We start from the raw sequence: 15,996 nt of genomic DNA, 5'->3' as shown, positions 1-15,996 counted from the left end.
TGGCTGGGAGGACTCCCCGGAAGTGATGCACAGAGAAGCCCACGTGTGCGATGCCATCCCACATGGCGGTGCTTCTGAAGAGGTTGCTGCATCCCGGGAGGTCCCCGGCTGCTTTGGGCCGCCTCATGGGGCGGCGCGAAGCCAGCCTGGGCGCTGATCCCGGGGCTGCGGTGCGAGTGCGGTTCGCCCCCAGCCCCACAGGTAACCTTGGCGGACGTGACGCTGCAGGCCGAGGCCCACCGTCTCTTGCCCGCCCCCCGAACATTCCGAACGAATCCCTTCCGGTGGAGTCGGACTGGCGGGCAGTGAGACCTCATTATACGGAGATAGAAATATGTTTAGGAGCGAAAATTATTCTCGTTGCCAGGAATTCGTGCTTATCGTACTGTACCATGTCTATGGATTCCTTTTTTCTTGTGTATTCAGCAAATGTTTATTGACCTGTTCTAGGCACTGAGATGCAACGGTCTTGGAGAAAGTAGGGCCCCTGCTCCCAAGAAGCCTACACTGGTAGTGACTGCTACAAACATGTACAAAAATAGCCGTAGTTTTAAACAGTCGCATGTGTCATGCAGGACGTGAAGCACTGTAGGGGGCAAGGAGTTAGGTAGGATGCTCAGGAATGCGTTGCTGAGGAGGTGCCATGATAGTTGAGAACCAAGTAACAAGGAGCTAGGTACCTGAAGCCAATACAAGGAACCTTCTGGGCAGAGGAAATTGAAGGTACAACGGTCCTGTGGTTAGTGTTGGAGCTTAGCAAGCCAGCGTGAGGCAGGGACCCATTGTGTACCCTAGTGGCTTCCCCACTAGTTCCTCAAATTCTTTTCCATCTGAGGCAACCTCCTACCCTCTTCACAAAAAGCACACCTCTAGTTCTAAACTCCTGGGTCCCAAAGCTACCATTGTAATAAGATCCCAGCTGCACAGGATGACAAGGATATTTCTTGCCAGGCACTATAGTGTAGAGCCTGCTCCTCAGACCACCCCTGGGTTTGACTCACTTCTGATTTCCAGTGAATTACTGATTAATACTTTTATAAAATCCACATGAAAAAATTACTAGAAAATTGAAACTCTGGAAAGCATACAAAATATGAGACTCTCTATTGAATTCAACAGATGTAAAATTATTCTGTTAAAATGCTCTCAATTTCTAAGTGTTTACTTGCTATTTCTGTACCTACTTGGTTGTGAACTGCCGACAGTTTTCAGACAAGCTTTGGTTTGGGTGCAAAAACCTGGGATTGATTGGGTGCAGATTTCTGGCTTTGCCACTTGAGCAAAGCACTGAAACTCTGAGTTTTAACATCTGCCAAATAGAGCTGATAATAGTACCTGCCTCATCATTTGAAGTAATCCAGCTGAGGCACTGGAAAGGTGTGGTACCTCGTGGAAAGCACTTAACAAGCAGAAGCCTCCTTTATGATGATCTTAAGTCTTGTTTCCTTGCTGATTTGCTGGAAAAGCCCATATTGGCAAGGCGATTGACTGCAGACAGAAGAATATAGATCATTGTAATAGCTAAAATTAATGGCATACTCTGATCAGCATTTATGCCTCACAGTAATCTTGCAAGGAAAGTTTCTATTTTTTGTTGTCAATCTTTTAACAAACTAGGAAATTGAAGCTCATAAAAATCAAGTAGAATGTCCAAAGGCAGCAGATCTGTAAGAGGTCTTGGTTTCAACTACTCAACCCATGTCTTCTATCTTGGGGAACTCTGGTTTTGTGGTATCCTTGCAATAACTAGCTAAAGGCCACCTATATAATCAGTGTTGAGCTAGAGTCTGCCTGATCCCAGAGGAGTGTTTCCTGTTTCATGCAGGCACTAGTACCTGAAGATGCAAATGAGCTCATTGTGAAGACAGGGCCGTGACCTGGCCCAAAGAAGGCAGGGTAAGGGGGGAAATGACAGCCCTGGGAAAACTGTTTAACTATTCAGTCAGAAATGATGAAAAAAATAAAGTCTTTTAAGAGTTTAAACTTGGGTGGAGAAATACAGTGGAATCGAATATTAGTTTGTTTTTTTTTTCATTTATTTTTATTAGTTGGAGGCTAATTACTTTACAATATTGTAGTGGTTTTTGTCATGCATTGACATGAATCAGCCATGGATTTATCGAATATTAGTTTTTATTAGTATCTAAAGACTGCACTTAGAGCGTCAAGTAGTCAAAATTCAAAATGTGTGATGTGGTTAGTCCGTACAGGGCCTAGAGGGTATGTGCAAAATGTAATTATACAGTATTTTCAATTAGCAAAGTTTTTTTTTTTGCCCAGGGACCTCATTGAATTTGCATAAATGAAATGCATGTGTGAAGTGGCTTCAGTGACTAACCATCTGTTTCCCCTTTGGGTGAAACTTGGTCTCAAGGCAGATCTCGAGAGTGGAACAATGGGTGCAGGTGGGGAGAGCTGGAGCCGTTTTACAAAATGATATGCTCCAAAACCTGGGCGTTCTTCCACTTCCAGGATGAGGGTAAATGAGTCAGCCACCCCAGTCCTCTTCTGGGACAGTCTGACTGCTGGAGAAATGGGACAGGGAGAGCTATTTCCTGGGCTTTGATGTTCCTTGGGCCCTTTTATCACAAGCAGAATTGACTTGCCCTTCATCTTCCCCGTCTCATCTGAGCTGTCCTCTTCTTCCATCAGGCTTCTTGCACCTGGGCGGCCTCCGCACTGCCTTGTACAACTACATCTTTGCCAAGAAGCACCAAGGGAGCTTCATCCTGAGGCTGGAGGACACGGATCAGACCCGTCTTGTGCCTGGGGCAGCAGAGAATATTGAGGACATGCTCGAGTGGGCAGGTGAGGCTGGCAGGAAAAGGACCCTTCTCCAGAGAAGGAGCAAGGTTCTCCCAGGTGGCGCTAGTGGTAAAGAACCCATCTGCCAATGCTGGAATCCCAAGAGACTCAGGTTGGATCCCTGGGTGGGGAAGATCCCCTGGAGGAGGGCTTGGCCACCCACTCCAAAATTCTTGCTTGGAGAATCTCATGGACAGAGGAGCCTGCCCAGTTACAGTCCACAGGGTCGCAAAGGGTCGGACACGACTGAGCAATTTAGCAAGCCAGGGAAGGAGCAGAAGGAGCCTGAAGGTCTTCTCATGGAGCCCAGGGTGGAGAACTTGGAGTCCCCGGAGGAATGGGTACATTTGTGTCTGGGGGCAGGTACCACCCAGAAAGATACTGAAGCTCCCCGGGGAGGGAGTGGGGGAACCTCCAAGGGTTTTTAATCTCAGAATCTCACCTCCTGGGAGCAAGCAGGAAACACAGGCCAAGTGGAAGATGAACTGGGAGGCTCCAGGGCTGTGAAGAGCCTGAGGAAGATCCAGCTCTTTTTGGCCATGTGGGAATCCTGGCCCAGCTCCTCAAATCCGATTTCTAGGAGGAGCCAGATTGCCAAGGTTTTTTGTTTTCATTTCGTTTTTGATGAGTCCTTCCCATTGTCAAATTTGAACTCAGATGAACACATTGAGTCGGACAAAATGTGTGCAGCCTCTTAAGTCGGCCTCCCAGTGGGAAGTTTAATTCTGAAGCCAGCTAAGCTCAGGGAGGACAAAGAGGAGTGTGTATGTTCCCCTGGTCAGCTGCTGTCTACCTGTCAGAACAGGTATGACTAGTTAAGCTCCCTACGGGAAAATGCTCAAAACTCCAAGACTGTCTTGACAACGTGTGTTCTAATCTCAGGTAAATCATTAACTAAACTCTGGGTTACTGAAGAGCAAAAACTGATTTCAGTTCTGTCCTCAACCATAGAAGATTGTAGCAGAAACTCAGTCGAGATTAGCTAAGTAAAAGAATTCAGGCACCAAAGTCACTTACTGTGGTCTGGGTAGTATTAGAGATAAAACCAAGACCCTGCCCTTAGTGAGTAGGGGAAGACAGACTTAAAAAAACAAACAAACTGAATTCTAGGGACTTCCCTGGTGGTCCAGTGGTTAAGACTCCAAGCTTCCAGTGCAAGGGGCACAGGTTCCATCCCTGGTCAGGGAACTAAGATCCCATATGCCAGGTGGTAGGGCAAAAAAAAACACAGGTGAGTTCATCCTTACTATGATATGAAGCAGTGATAAGTGCTGTAGAGAAAGGGGTAGCAGGTAAGCAAACCAGCAGGGAGGGGTGGGTGCTCTTTGAGATAGGACAGACTTCCCCAAGGGGCGGACAGTAGTGCAGAGACTTCCACAAAGTGAGAAGTTGATTCTTTGGTTGCCTAGGGGGAGAAAGCTCAAAGCCCAGGGAGTAGCAGATGTAAAGGCCCTATGGAAGCTTAGTGCTGGGCATATCTGAGGAGCAGCAAGGAAGCCAGAGTGGCCCAAGCCCAGTGAGGAGACCAGCAAAAGTGAAAGTTGCTCAGTCACGTCCGCCTCTTTGCGACCCCATGGACTGTATAGTCCATGGAATTCTCCAGGCCAGCATACTGGAATGGATAGCCATTCCCTTCTCCAGGGGATCTTCCCAACCCAGGGATCGAACCCAGGTCTCCCACATTGCAGGCGGATTCTTTACCAACTGAGCTATCAGGGAAGCCCAAGGAGACCAGGGGACTTGGAAATGTGACATGAGGACACGGTGGTTGGCAGGTTGGCAGGACACGGTGGTTGGCAGGACACGGTGGTTGGTCGGCCATGTGTGGATCATGTTCTCCACGTTCTGCACAGACTGTGCCCGGATGAGGGTGCTGGGGTGAGCAAGACTGCCTGACGTGCCCTGCCTCTTAGAGCCCTTGGCTCCGCCCAAGGCTATGACCGAAGAGGGCAGGGATCCACACCCCAGGTGGGTAATTTCTGGATGTTCTAGCTTCAGGAGTCGACCTGTAATTTATATGATATGAAACTCACCATTTCAAAGTGATCTTCAGTATATTCACTGTACTGTGTATCCATCACCCCTCTAATTCCAGAACATTTCTATCAAGTCAAAACCGCAAACCAGTTAGCAGGCACTCCCTGTTCCTCCTTCCCGCCTGCCATTGGCAACCACTAACCTCAGTCTGTGTGGTTTGCCTGTTCAAGACGTTTCATTTTATGACTGGCTTATACTTAGCATAAGGTCCATGTGTTTTGGCTGTTGTTCAGTCGCTAAGTCGTCGTGACCACGTGAACTGCAGCACTCCAGATTCCCTTGCCCTCCATTATCTCCCAGAGTTGCTCAGATTCATCTAGCTAACCATCTCAGCCTCTACCACCCCCTTGCGCTTTGGTCTTCAATCTTCCCAGCATCTGGGTCTTTTCAAGTGAGTCAGCTCTTCACATAAGGTGGCCAAAGTATTGGAGCTTCAGCTTCAGCATCAGTCCTTCCAATGAGTATTCCAGGGTGATGTCATTTAGAATTGACTGGTTTGATCTCCTTGCAGTCCAAGGGACTCTAATGAGTCTTCTCTAGCACCGCAGTTCAAAAGCATCAGTTCTTTGTCATTCAGCCTTCTGGGCTTCCCTAGTGGCTTAGTCAGTAGAGAATCTGCCTGCAGTGCAGGAGACCAAGGTTTTGACCCCTGAGTCAGGAAGATCCCTTGGAGAAGTAAATGCAAACCCACTCCAGTATTCTTGCCTGGAGAATCCCATTAACAGGGGAGCCTGGCAGGCAAGAGTTGGACTCAAGTGAGTGACTAAACCACCATCACCAGCCTTCCTTAGGGTCCGTTTCTCACAACCATACATGACTACTGGAAAAAGCATAGCTTTGACTGTATGGACCTTTGTTGGCAAAGTGTTGTCTCTGCTTTTTGATAGACTATCTAGGTTTGTTATAACTTTCCTTCCAAGGAGCAAGCGTCTTTTAATTTCATGGCTATAGTCACCATCCACTGTGATTTTGGGACCCGAGAAAATAAAAATCTTCACTGCTTTCACTTTTTCCCCTTCTGTTTGCCATGACGTGATGGCCATCTGGTCCAGATGGCATGATCTTAGTTTTTTGAATGTTGAGTTTCAAGCCAGCTTTTTCACTCTCCTCTTTCATCCTCATTAAGAGACTGTTTAGTTCCTCTTCACTTTCTGCCGTGAGAGTGGTATCTGCATATCTGAGGTTGTTGATATTTCTCCCGGCAATCTTGATTCCAACTTGTGATTCATCCAGCCTGGCATTTCGCATGATGTACTCTGCATATAAGTTAAACAAGCAGGGTGACAATACATAGCCTTGACATACTCCTTTCCCAATTTGAAACCAGTCTGTTTTTCCATGTCCGATTCTAACTGTTGCTTCTTGACCCCCATACAGGTTTCTCAGGAGACAGGTAAGGTGGCCTGGTACTCCCATCACTTTAAGAATTTTCCATAGTTTATTGTGATCCACACAGTTAAAGGCTTTAGCATAGTCAGTGAAGCCGAAAAAGATGTTTTTCTGGAATTCTCTTGCTATCTCTATGATCTAATGAATGCTGGCAATTCGATCTCTGGTTCCTCTGTCTTTTCTAAACCCAGCTTGTATTAATACATCTGACAGTTTCACATACTGCTAAAACCTGCTGTTGCTTATTCACTCAGTTGTGTCCAATTCTTTGTGACCCCATGGACTGTAGCCTGCCAGGCTTCTCTGTCCATGGAATTCTCCAAGCAAGAATTCTGAAGTGGGTTGCCAGTTCCTTCTCCAGGGAATCTTCGCAACCCAGGGATTGAACCTGGGTCTCCTGCATTGTAGGCAGATTCTTTACCATCTTAGCTACCAGATGGTAAAGCTAAGCTGAAGCCTAGCTTGAAGGATTTTCAGCGTAACCTTGCTAGCACATGAAATGACCACAGTTGTGTGGTAGTGTGAACATTCTTTGGGATTGCCTTTCTTTGGCATTGGAATGAAAACTGACCTTTTCCAGTCCTGTAGCCACTGCTGAGTTTTCCAAATTTGCTGTCATATTGAGTACAGCACTTTAATGGCGTCATCTTTTAAGATTCTAAATAGCTCAGCTGAAATTCTGTCACCTCCACAAGCTTTATTCGTAGTAATGCTTCCTAAGGCCCACTTGACTTCACACTCGAGGATGTCTGGCTCTAGGTGAGTGACCACACCATCGTGGTTATCTGGATCATTAAGACCTTTTTTGTATAATTCTCCTGTGTATTCTTACCACCTCTTCTTAATCTCTACTCCTTCTGTTAGGTCCTTACTGTTTCTGTCCTTTATTGTCCCCATCCTTCATGAAACATTCTCTTGATATCTCCAATTTCCTTAAAGAGATTTCTAGTCTTTCCCATTCTATTATTTTCCTTCATTTCTTTATGTCATTCATTTAAGAAGGCCTTATCTCTTCTTGCTCTTCTCTGGAATTCTGCATTCAGTTGGATTTATCTTCCCTTTCTCCCTTGCCTTTTGCTTGTCTTCTTTCCTCAGGCATTTGTAAAACCTCCTCAGAAAACCACTTTGCCTTCTTACATTTCTTTTTCTTTGGGATGGTTTTGGTCACTGCCTCCTGTACAACGTTAGGGACATCCATCCATAGTTCTTCAAGCACTCTGTCTACTAGATCTAATGCCTTGAATCTATTCATCACCTCCAGTGTATAATCATAAGGGATTTGATTTAGGTCATACCTGAATCATCCCAAGATAGGCACAATAAAGGACAAATACGGAAAAGACCTAATAGAAGCAGAAGTGACCAAGAAAAGGTGGAAAGAACACACAGAACTCTGCAAAAAGGATCTTAATGACCCAGATAACCATAATGGTGTAGTCCCTCACTCACCTAGAGCCAGACATCCTGGAGTGTGAAGTCACTCTGCCAATAAAGCACTGCTGCCAATAAAGCTAGTGGAGGCAATGGAATTTCAGCAGAGCTATTTAAATTCCTAAAAAATGATGCTATTAAAGTGCTACAATGAATATGTCAGCAAATTTGGAAAACCCAACAATGGCCACAGGACTGGAAAAGGTCAGTACTCATCCCAGTTCCCAAGAAGGGCAGTCCTAAAGAGTGTTCAAACCACCAGACAGTTGCACTCATCTCTCATGCTAGTAAGTTTATCCTCAAAATCCTTCAAACTAGCCTTCAGCATTACATGAACCGAGGACTTCTAGATGTTCAAGCTAGGTTCACAAAAGGCAGAGGAACGAGAGATCAAATTGCCAACATATGCTGGATCAGAGAAAGCAAGGGAATTCCAGAAAAACATCTACCTCTGTTTCATTGACTATGCTAAAGCCTTTGACTGTGTGGATCATCACAAAGTGTGGAAAACTCTTAAGGAGATGGGAATCCCAGACTTTCTTACATGTCTCCTGAGAGACCTGTATGTGGATCAGGAAGCAAGTTAGAACCCTGTAGGGGACAACTGACTGGTTCAGGATTGAGAAAGGAGTACCACAAAGCTGTTTATTATCACCCTGTTTGTTAAACCTGTACGCAGAGCACATGATGCAAAATGTTGGACTGAATGAGTTAGCATGCTAGAATGAAGATTGCTGGGAGAAATAGCAACAACCTCAGTATGTGGATAATGCCACTCTAATGGCAGAAAGTGAAGAGGAACTAAAGAGCCCCTTGATGAGGGTGAAAGAGGAGAGTGAAAAAGCCAGCTTAAAACTAAATATTGTATTGATAAAACTAAGATCATGGCATCCAGTCTCATCACTTCATGGCAAATAGATGGGGGAAAGGTGGAAGTAGTGACAGATACCTCTTCTTGGGCTCCAGAATCCCTGCAGATGGTGACAGCAGCCATGAAATTAGAAGACAATTGCTTCTTGGCAGGAAAGCTGTGACAAACCTAGACAGTGTGTTAAAAAGGAAAGATGTCACTTTGCTAACAAAGACCATGTAGTCAAGGCTATGGTCTTTCCAGTTGTCATGTACGGATGTGACAGCTGTACCATAGAGAAGGCAGAGCGTCGAAGAATCAATGCATTTGGACTGTGGTGTGGAGAAGACTCTTGAGAGTCCCTTGGAAAGCAAGGAGATCAAACCAGTCAATCTTAAAGGAAATCAACCCTCAATTCTCTTTGGAGGGACTGATGCTGAAACTGAAGCTCCAATACTGTGGCCACCTGATGCGAACAGCTGACTTATTGGAAAAGACCCTGATGCTGGGAAAGATTGAAGGCAGAAGCAGGAGAGAGCAACAGAGGATGAGATGGTTGAATGGGAACACTGATTCAATGGACATGGTGAGATGGTGAGGGACAGGGAAGCCTTGCATGCTGCAGTTGCAGAGTTGGACACAGCTTGGCGACTGAACAACAGCAACAAATAACTTAGAGGTTTTCCCTGTTTTCTTCAATTTAAGCCTGAATTTTGCAGGAAGAAGCTCATGATCTGAGCCACAGTCAGCTCCACGTCTTATTTTTTCTCATGTGTAGAGCTTTTCCATCTTTGGCTGCAAAGAACATAATCAATCTGATTTTGATATTGAACATCTGGTGATGTCCATGTGTAGAGTCATCTCCTGGGTTGTTGGAAGAGGGTGTTTGCTGTAATCAGCCTGTTCTCTTGGCAAAACTCTGTTGGCGTTAGCCCTGATTCATTTCTGTACTCTGAAAGCAAACTTGCCTGTTATTCTAGATATCTCCTGAATTCCTACTTTCGCCTTCCAATCTCCTGTGATGAAAAGGACATCTTTTTTTTGCTGTTCATTCTTGAAGATGTTGTAGCTCTTCATAGAACTGATCAACTTCAGCTTCTTCGGCATCAGTGGTTGGGGCATACACTTGGATTTACTGTATGTTGAATGGTTTGCCTTGGAAACAAACCGAGATCATTCTGGCGTTTTTGAGATTGTACTCAAGTACTGCATTTCGTACTTTTTTGTTGACTATGAGGGCTACATCATTTCTCTTAAGGTATTCTTGCCCACAGTAGTAGATAAAATGGTTATCCAAATTAAATTCACCCATTCCCATCCATTTTAGTTCACCGATTCCTAAGGATGTTGATGTTCACTCTTGACATCTATTGCTTGACCACGTCCAATTTACCTTGATTCATGGACCTAACATTCCAGGTTGCTATGCAGTATTGTTCTTTCCAGCATCAGTCTTCATTTTCACCACCAGACACATCCACAACGCAGTGTCGTTTCCGCTTTGGCCCAGCTGCTTCATTCTTTCTGAAGCTGTTACTAATTGCCCTCTACTCTTCTCCAATAGCATATCGGACACTTAGCGACTTGGGGGTGGGGTGGGGCTTATATTCTGGTATCATTTTTTTTGACTTTTCATACCACTCATGGGGTTCTCATGGTAAGAACACTGGGGTGGATTGCCATTTCCTCTTCCTGTAGCCCATGTTTTGTCAGAATTCTCCACTGTGACCTGTCTGTCTTGGGTGGTCCTACATGGCCTGGCTCAAAGCTTCATTGAGGTACACATACCCCTTCTCCATGACAAGGCTGTGATCCCTGAAGGGGATGTTGCGGCATGTATGTTGTACGTAAAAGAATCGTACAAAAAACAATTCTTTCTTTTTTATGACCAAACAATATTCATTATGTGAAGATAACCACTTTTTGCTTATTCATTCATCAGTGGTTGGGCATTTGAAATGTTTCTACATTTTGGATATGATGAATCAAATTGCTATGAACGTTTACATACTATCTCTTATGTGGATCTAGTGGAGTCGCTCTTAAACCCTGGAGCATATACCAGATGTTGGACGTGCTAACATTAGATCAAGAAGGAACCCCAGATGCTTGTAACCCAGCCCCCCTTATCTGACAAATGAAGCAATACCAATGTCAACAGAACCAATGATTCTGGCAGCCAGGACCTACTGAGAGCTGAGACATGCCAGGCAGGGTGCCGAGCCTTTCCAGAGGCTGTCTTATTCCCGCCTCATGATGACCCTCAGGAGAAAGTAAATGTTTGTGTGTTACATGTTAGTCAGTCGGTCGTGTCTGACTCTTTGTGACACCATGGACTGTAGCTGACTTCTCCATCTATGGAATTCTCCAGGCAACAGTACTGGAATGGGTTGCCATTTCCTTTTCAGGGGATCTTCCCGACTCAGGGATCGAACCCGGGTCTCCTCCATTGTAGGCAGGCTCGCTGTGGTTTGAGCCACCAGGGAAGCCTAAGTAAATGTTTGTTTGCTTCTTTAAGAGAGGAAGTGGAGGCTGTACAAGGTGTCTTGCCTGGCCTTAGAGCTGGCCAGTGCCTCTGAGGTCAGGCCCCTCCACCTCCAGAGACTATGGAACATCGGTGTGCAGGATTAACCCCGTCACTAGCTTCCTGATTCCTTTGAAAGCCCTCTGAGGGCAGAAACACCATCATCCTGCTCTTCTGTGTCCCCTCTGCCTTTCCTGGAAGCATTTGTAAGTGAAATCTATCCTTTGTGACCTGTGGAAACCAGACCTTGGGTTGGGGTTTGGGCTTATAATGGATCGCGTTTGATCTAACAGCATATGTTGCAGCTTCCATGTTCTGCATGGAAGCCATTGGGCTAAGCACTTCTGTAAACACTGATGCAATTAAGTCTTAGTCACTCTGCAAGTAGACTCATAGCTCCACTTTTCAGAGGAGGAAACCAAGGACTAGGAAAGCTAAGGAATGCAAGGGGCAGTCCACAGAGTGGTTAAGCTCATGGACTTGGGAGCAGCTAGCCAGGCTTTGAATGTTGTTACACCCCCTTGTCCTTGGCCAGGTGATGTGACAGCCCCTCGGTGCTCCTGTGTCCTCCTAACTGAGTGGGGTTCACAGCAGCACCTACCGGGTCGGGTGGTTTGGGGCCTTAGCGGTGATCGTAAAATACAAAAGCGGCCTCGCAGGTTCTCGGCACCATCCCTTGTCACGGTCAGTCAGGGGCCAACCCAGGAGTCCAGCTGGGCTGGACAGGCTGTCCCTGAACCACGCTGCTTCTCCTGAGTCCGCCGTTCCAGGGCAGGGCTGGTCTGTCCCTCCTCAGGGCAAGGATGGAGGAAGAGGATATGCCCAAGAGGGTGTGGGTCGTGGAGCTGGTGCACCTCCATCCAACTGCTTACCCACCAGCCTCGTGACCTTAAACGTAATCCCTCTGTGCCTTACCTCTTCATCTGGAAAAGGGAAATTATAAGAGTGATGGCCTGATGGATTGTCGGCAGGATTGAAAGCTCTGCAATATGTGTGAAGGGCTTCTATGGTGGCTCAGATGGCAAAGAATCCGCCTGCAACTTGGAAGACCCAGGTTCGATCCCTGGGTCAGGAAGATCCCCCTGGAGAAGGGACCGACTCCTGTATTCTTGCCTGGAGAATCCCATGGACAGAGGCAGGCGCCTGGCAGGTTACAGCCCGTGGGATCGCAGAGTCAGACACGACTGAGCAGCTAACACCACCACCACCTGGGTGTGTGGAACACTTGTAGCGGTGCCTGGGAACCTGCACCGTGTTCATTATTGTTTGGTGATTGCCCTCTGCCTGTGTTCCAGGTGTTCCCCCGGACGAGAGCCCCCGGCGCGGAGGCCCTGCTGGGCCCTACCTGCAGTCTCAGCGGCTTGCGCTCTACGCCCAGGCCGCCGAAGCCCTGCTGAAGAGCGGCGCTGCATACCCGTGTTTCTGCTCACCCCAGCGGCTGGAGCTCCTGAAGAAGGAGGCCCTGAGGAACCGCCAGACGCCCCGGTGAGAGCCCCAGCCCGTCACCATGCCTCCCCAGGGGCAGCTGTGTTCATTCGCTCCTGCTGCATCACAAATGACACCCAACCCACCAACCTCAGGGTTCTTGGAGGTCAGAAGTCTGGGCACAGCTTAGCTGGCTCCTTCGGCTCAGGGTTTCTCAAAGCCGCCATCAGGGTCTAGGCCAGCCTGGTGGTTACCTTGAGGCTGGGCTCATGGTAGGATGTGCGGAGGATCTGCCTCCGTCCTTCTCAGAGGCTATTTCCTGGAGACAACAGTCCTGGCCGAGTGGGCCTCTCTCCTCCGGGCAGCTCACCACGTGGCAGCTGGCATTCCTTCAGGCGAGCTGGGGAGAAGGCGGTGGGCAGGGAGGGCAGCGAGCAGGGCAGAAGCTGCAGCCTCTGCGTCACCCCGTCAAGGAAGTGACGTCTCATGGCTGCGTTGTGCTCTGGTCACCAGAAGGAAGTCAGGAGGGCCAGCCCGCACTCGAGGGCAGGGAGGACACAGGCAGAAACACCGGGAGGGGGTGTCTCTGGGGCTGGGTCAGCTCTGCCTGCCAACCTGGGCCTCAGGCGTGTAAGGTCATTGAACTTCTCTCTTATTTGGGGACTTCTCTTATTTGGGGACTTCCTGGTGGTCCAGTGGCTGAGACGCTGCACTCCCAATGCGGGGGGCCTGGGTTCAATCCCTGGTCGGGGAGCTGGATCCCACATGACGCAACTTCATGCTGTTTAGTCGCTCAGTCACATCCAACTGTTTTGCGACTCCATGATCTGTAGCCCGACCCCGTGGACTGTAGCCTGCCAGGTTCCTCTGTCCGTGCAATTACCCAGGAAACAATACTGGAGTGGATTGCCATTTCCTTCTCCAGGGGATCTTCCCAACTCAGGGCTCAAACCTGGGCTTCCGTATCTCCTGCGTCACAGGTGGATTTTTTACTGCTGAGCCACCTAAGAAGATTAAGAGTTCACCTGCCACAACTGAAAACAAAAGATTCCGCGTGCTGGCACAGCCAAATAAATGTTTTAAAATAATTCTCTCTTTTTAGATTAGTGAAATCTGTCTCGTGCTCAGGAAGGTGTATATGCAAAGATCTGTCCCAGCCTTGACTCTGGCTCTTTGATTCTCTGTCCAGAGGCAGCCCAAAGGTGTCTCCTCCAGAGATGTGCAGGGCAGACACATGAACGCGTGCTGTTTCCCCTCCTTCTCCGCTCACATGGTAGCACACATATGTCATGCAGCTTATAGATGCCACCGACTGTGATGAGGATCAGTCGGTGTGAGTCCGTAAATTTCCTTACACTTGCAGACTATTCAGTCACAGGGCTGAGTCCTCACTCACTTCATCAGTTCCTTACTAATGAACATTCATGTCACTTCTAATCTTTTGTATTAAAAATAGAGGGTGCTGAGGCGCAGTGTTGATGTCCATCATTTTGCACGTCTGCAGTGTGTGTGTGTTGGGTTACCGCCCTAGACTTGGAGTTGCAGGGTCAATTTGCAGCTTTGATAGATACTGTCTAGTGGCCCTTTATTAGCTCGCACTCCCATCAGCATAGCATTCATGTTCCAGTGTCAGTGAACTCTTTCGACAAGGGCTTGGAGATTCATACAAGGTCACGACATTCACTACAGCATTGCTTTTTAAATCATAAACAGTCTATTTGCCTGTTGACAGAAGATTATTTTTTTTTTAATTACCATCATGCTCTGTCTTGGAATCCATGAAGCCACTGAATATTTAGCTCCGTGTCAGAGACAGTGCTTTCAAGTGGTACATTTGTGTGTCCGTACACTTTTGGGAACAGGTAACAAATACTCTTTAAAACGGACAAACTGGAGCTTCTCATACTTTAATGTGCAGAAGAATCACCTGAAGATCTAGTTAATGCGCAGCTTCTGATGTAGCAGGCCTGGGGTGGGGCTGAGATGCTGCATGTCTGACAAGCTCCCGAGTGAGGCTGATGCTGGCAGTCCACAGACCACACTTTGAGTAGTCAGAGCATAGACCACATAGACGTTCGTCTTCTCATTCTGCAGCAGCCGGAGGTGGGGGCCTCCAGGACGAAACCAGCAGCTCTGGGAAGGCGGGACTCTCTTTTGTTCTCTTTCTGCTTCTCTTGCTGCCTCCCTCCCTCAGTCACTTCCAAGTGGCTGCAGCAGCTTGTGGCTCACTCAGGCTCACTTGGAGAGAAAAATCTTTCCCAGAATCTTCATCATCCCCTACCCGCCAGGCATACGTCTCTTTGAATCTCAGTGACTAGAATGGTCCAGTGTGGACGGGTCAGTTGTATAGAGGAATGGGATCGCACACCTAGCAACACCCATCGTGATTCACCCCCTTGGGTGACATTTGACAAGGAAGAATGTCAAGCAAGGAAGAAAGGAAACAGACTTGAGTCTGCTGTGCTCTGTTATCACACTTAGCTCTCCCACACAACAACCGTATTATCCCCATTCAAGGTGGAAGAAATTGCTGAGAGAGGTAAATAAGCTGCCCAGGGTCATAGTTATCAGAGACACGGCTAAGGCTCACGCCCATCACCAGTGCTCTTAGTAACTCTTAGCTCCCGCTCTGCTTCTCAACAGGTATGACAATCGGTGCCGGAGCCTGAGCCAGGCGCAGGTGGCCCAGAAGCTGGCCACGGACCCCAAGCCTGCCATCCGCTTCCGCCTGGAGGGGGAGGCGCCAGCCTTCCAGGACTTGGTATACGGCTGGAATCGGCACGAGGTGGCCAGCGTGGAGGGGGACCCGGTCATCCTGAAGAGCGATGGCTTCCCCACGTACCACCTGGCCTGCGTGGTGGACGACCACCACATGGGCATCAGCCACGTGCTGCGGGGCTCCGAGTGGCTGGTCTCCACCGCCAAGCACCTGCTTCTCTACCAGGCCCTGGGCTGGCAGCCCCCACACTTTGCCCACCTGCCCCTGCTCCTCAACAGGGATGGCAGCAAGCTGTCCAAGAGGCAAGGGGACATCTTCCTGGAGCATTTTGCTGCCACTGGCTTCCTGCCAGATGCCTTGCTCGACATCATCACCAACTGCGGCTCGGGGTTTGCAGGTACCCACTCCCCTGAGAGGTCATGGCCGGACCATAGTGTTGAGGAGGCGGGGCCTTGGGTCAGGCTACCCAGCCTTCAGTCCCAGCTGTTGCTGTCCAGAGGTTGTGTGATTTTTTTTTTTTTTTTTAGTTTATTGATTTTATTTTATGGTGGTTTGCGGGCTTCTCAGTGTGGTGGCTTCTGTTGTTGAGGGGCACAGGCTCAGTAGTTGCGGTGGCCCAGTTGCTCCGAGGCATGTGGGGTTATCCCAGATTCAGGGTCAAACGGGTGTCCCCTACATTGCAAGGTGAATTCTTAGCCACTGGACCACCAGGGAGGCCATGGCTGTGTGATCTTATATGAGTTCCTTCTCTTTATTTGTCCACCATTTATTGAGCCAGCACCGTGTTAAGTTCTGGGGCTACAACAGTGAGTAAGG

The 15,996-nt window shown here is 48.1% G+C and overlaps 1 protein-coding gene across 2 annotated transcripts in view; it reads left to right on the top strand.

Annotated features, from left to right (window-relative positions):
* The first annotated feature begins 23 nt into the window (after positions 1 to 23).
* Positions 24 to 15,996, top strand: part of EARS2 (glutamyl-tRNA synthetase 2, mitochondrial) — a 28,467-nt gene continuing 12,494 nt past the window's right edge. The window contains exons 1-5 of one of the 2 annotated variants that reach the window (XM_043914520.1): positions 25 to 201; positions 1,826 to 1,896; positions 2,653 to 2,808; positions 12,332 to 12,521; positions 15,105 to 15,577. In XM_043914520.1, coding sequence (XP_043770455.1) covers positions 2,793 to 2,808; positions 12,332 to 12,521; positions 15,105 to 15,577 — 679 coding nt within the window. In that variant the 5' untranslated portion in view covers positions 25 to 201; positions 1,826 to 1,896; positions 2,653 to 2,792. Of the gene's footprint in view, positions 202 to 1,825; positions 1,897 to 2,652; positions 2,809 to 12,331; positions 12,522 to 15,104; positions 15,578 to 15,996 lie in introns of both variants that reach the window. The other variant, XM_043914519.1, reaches the window with a different exon arrangement.

The sequence above is a fragment of the Cervus elaphus genome, chromosome 10 (assembly GCF_910594005.1).
Source record: "Cervus elaphus chromosome 10, mCerEla1.1, whole genome shotgun sequence".
NCBI lineage: Eukaryota > Metazoa > Chordata > Mammalia > Artiodactyla > Cervidae > Cervus > Cervus elaphus.
Note: the sequence above shows the minus strand (reverse complement) of the source record. Positions and strands in the feature narration are given on the sequence as shown.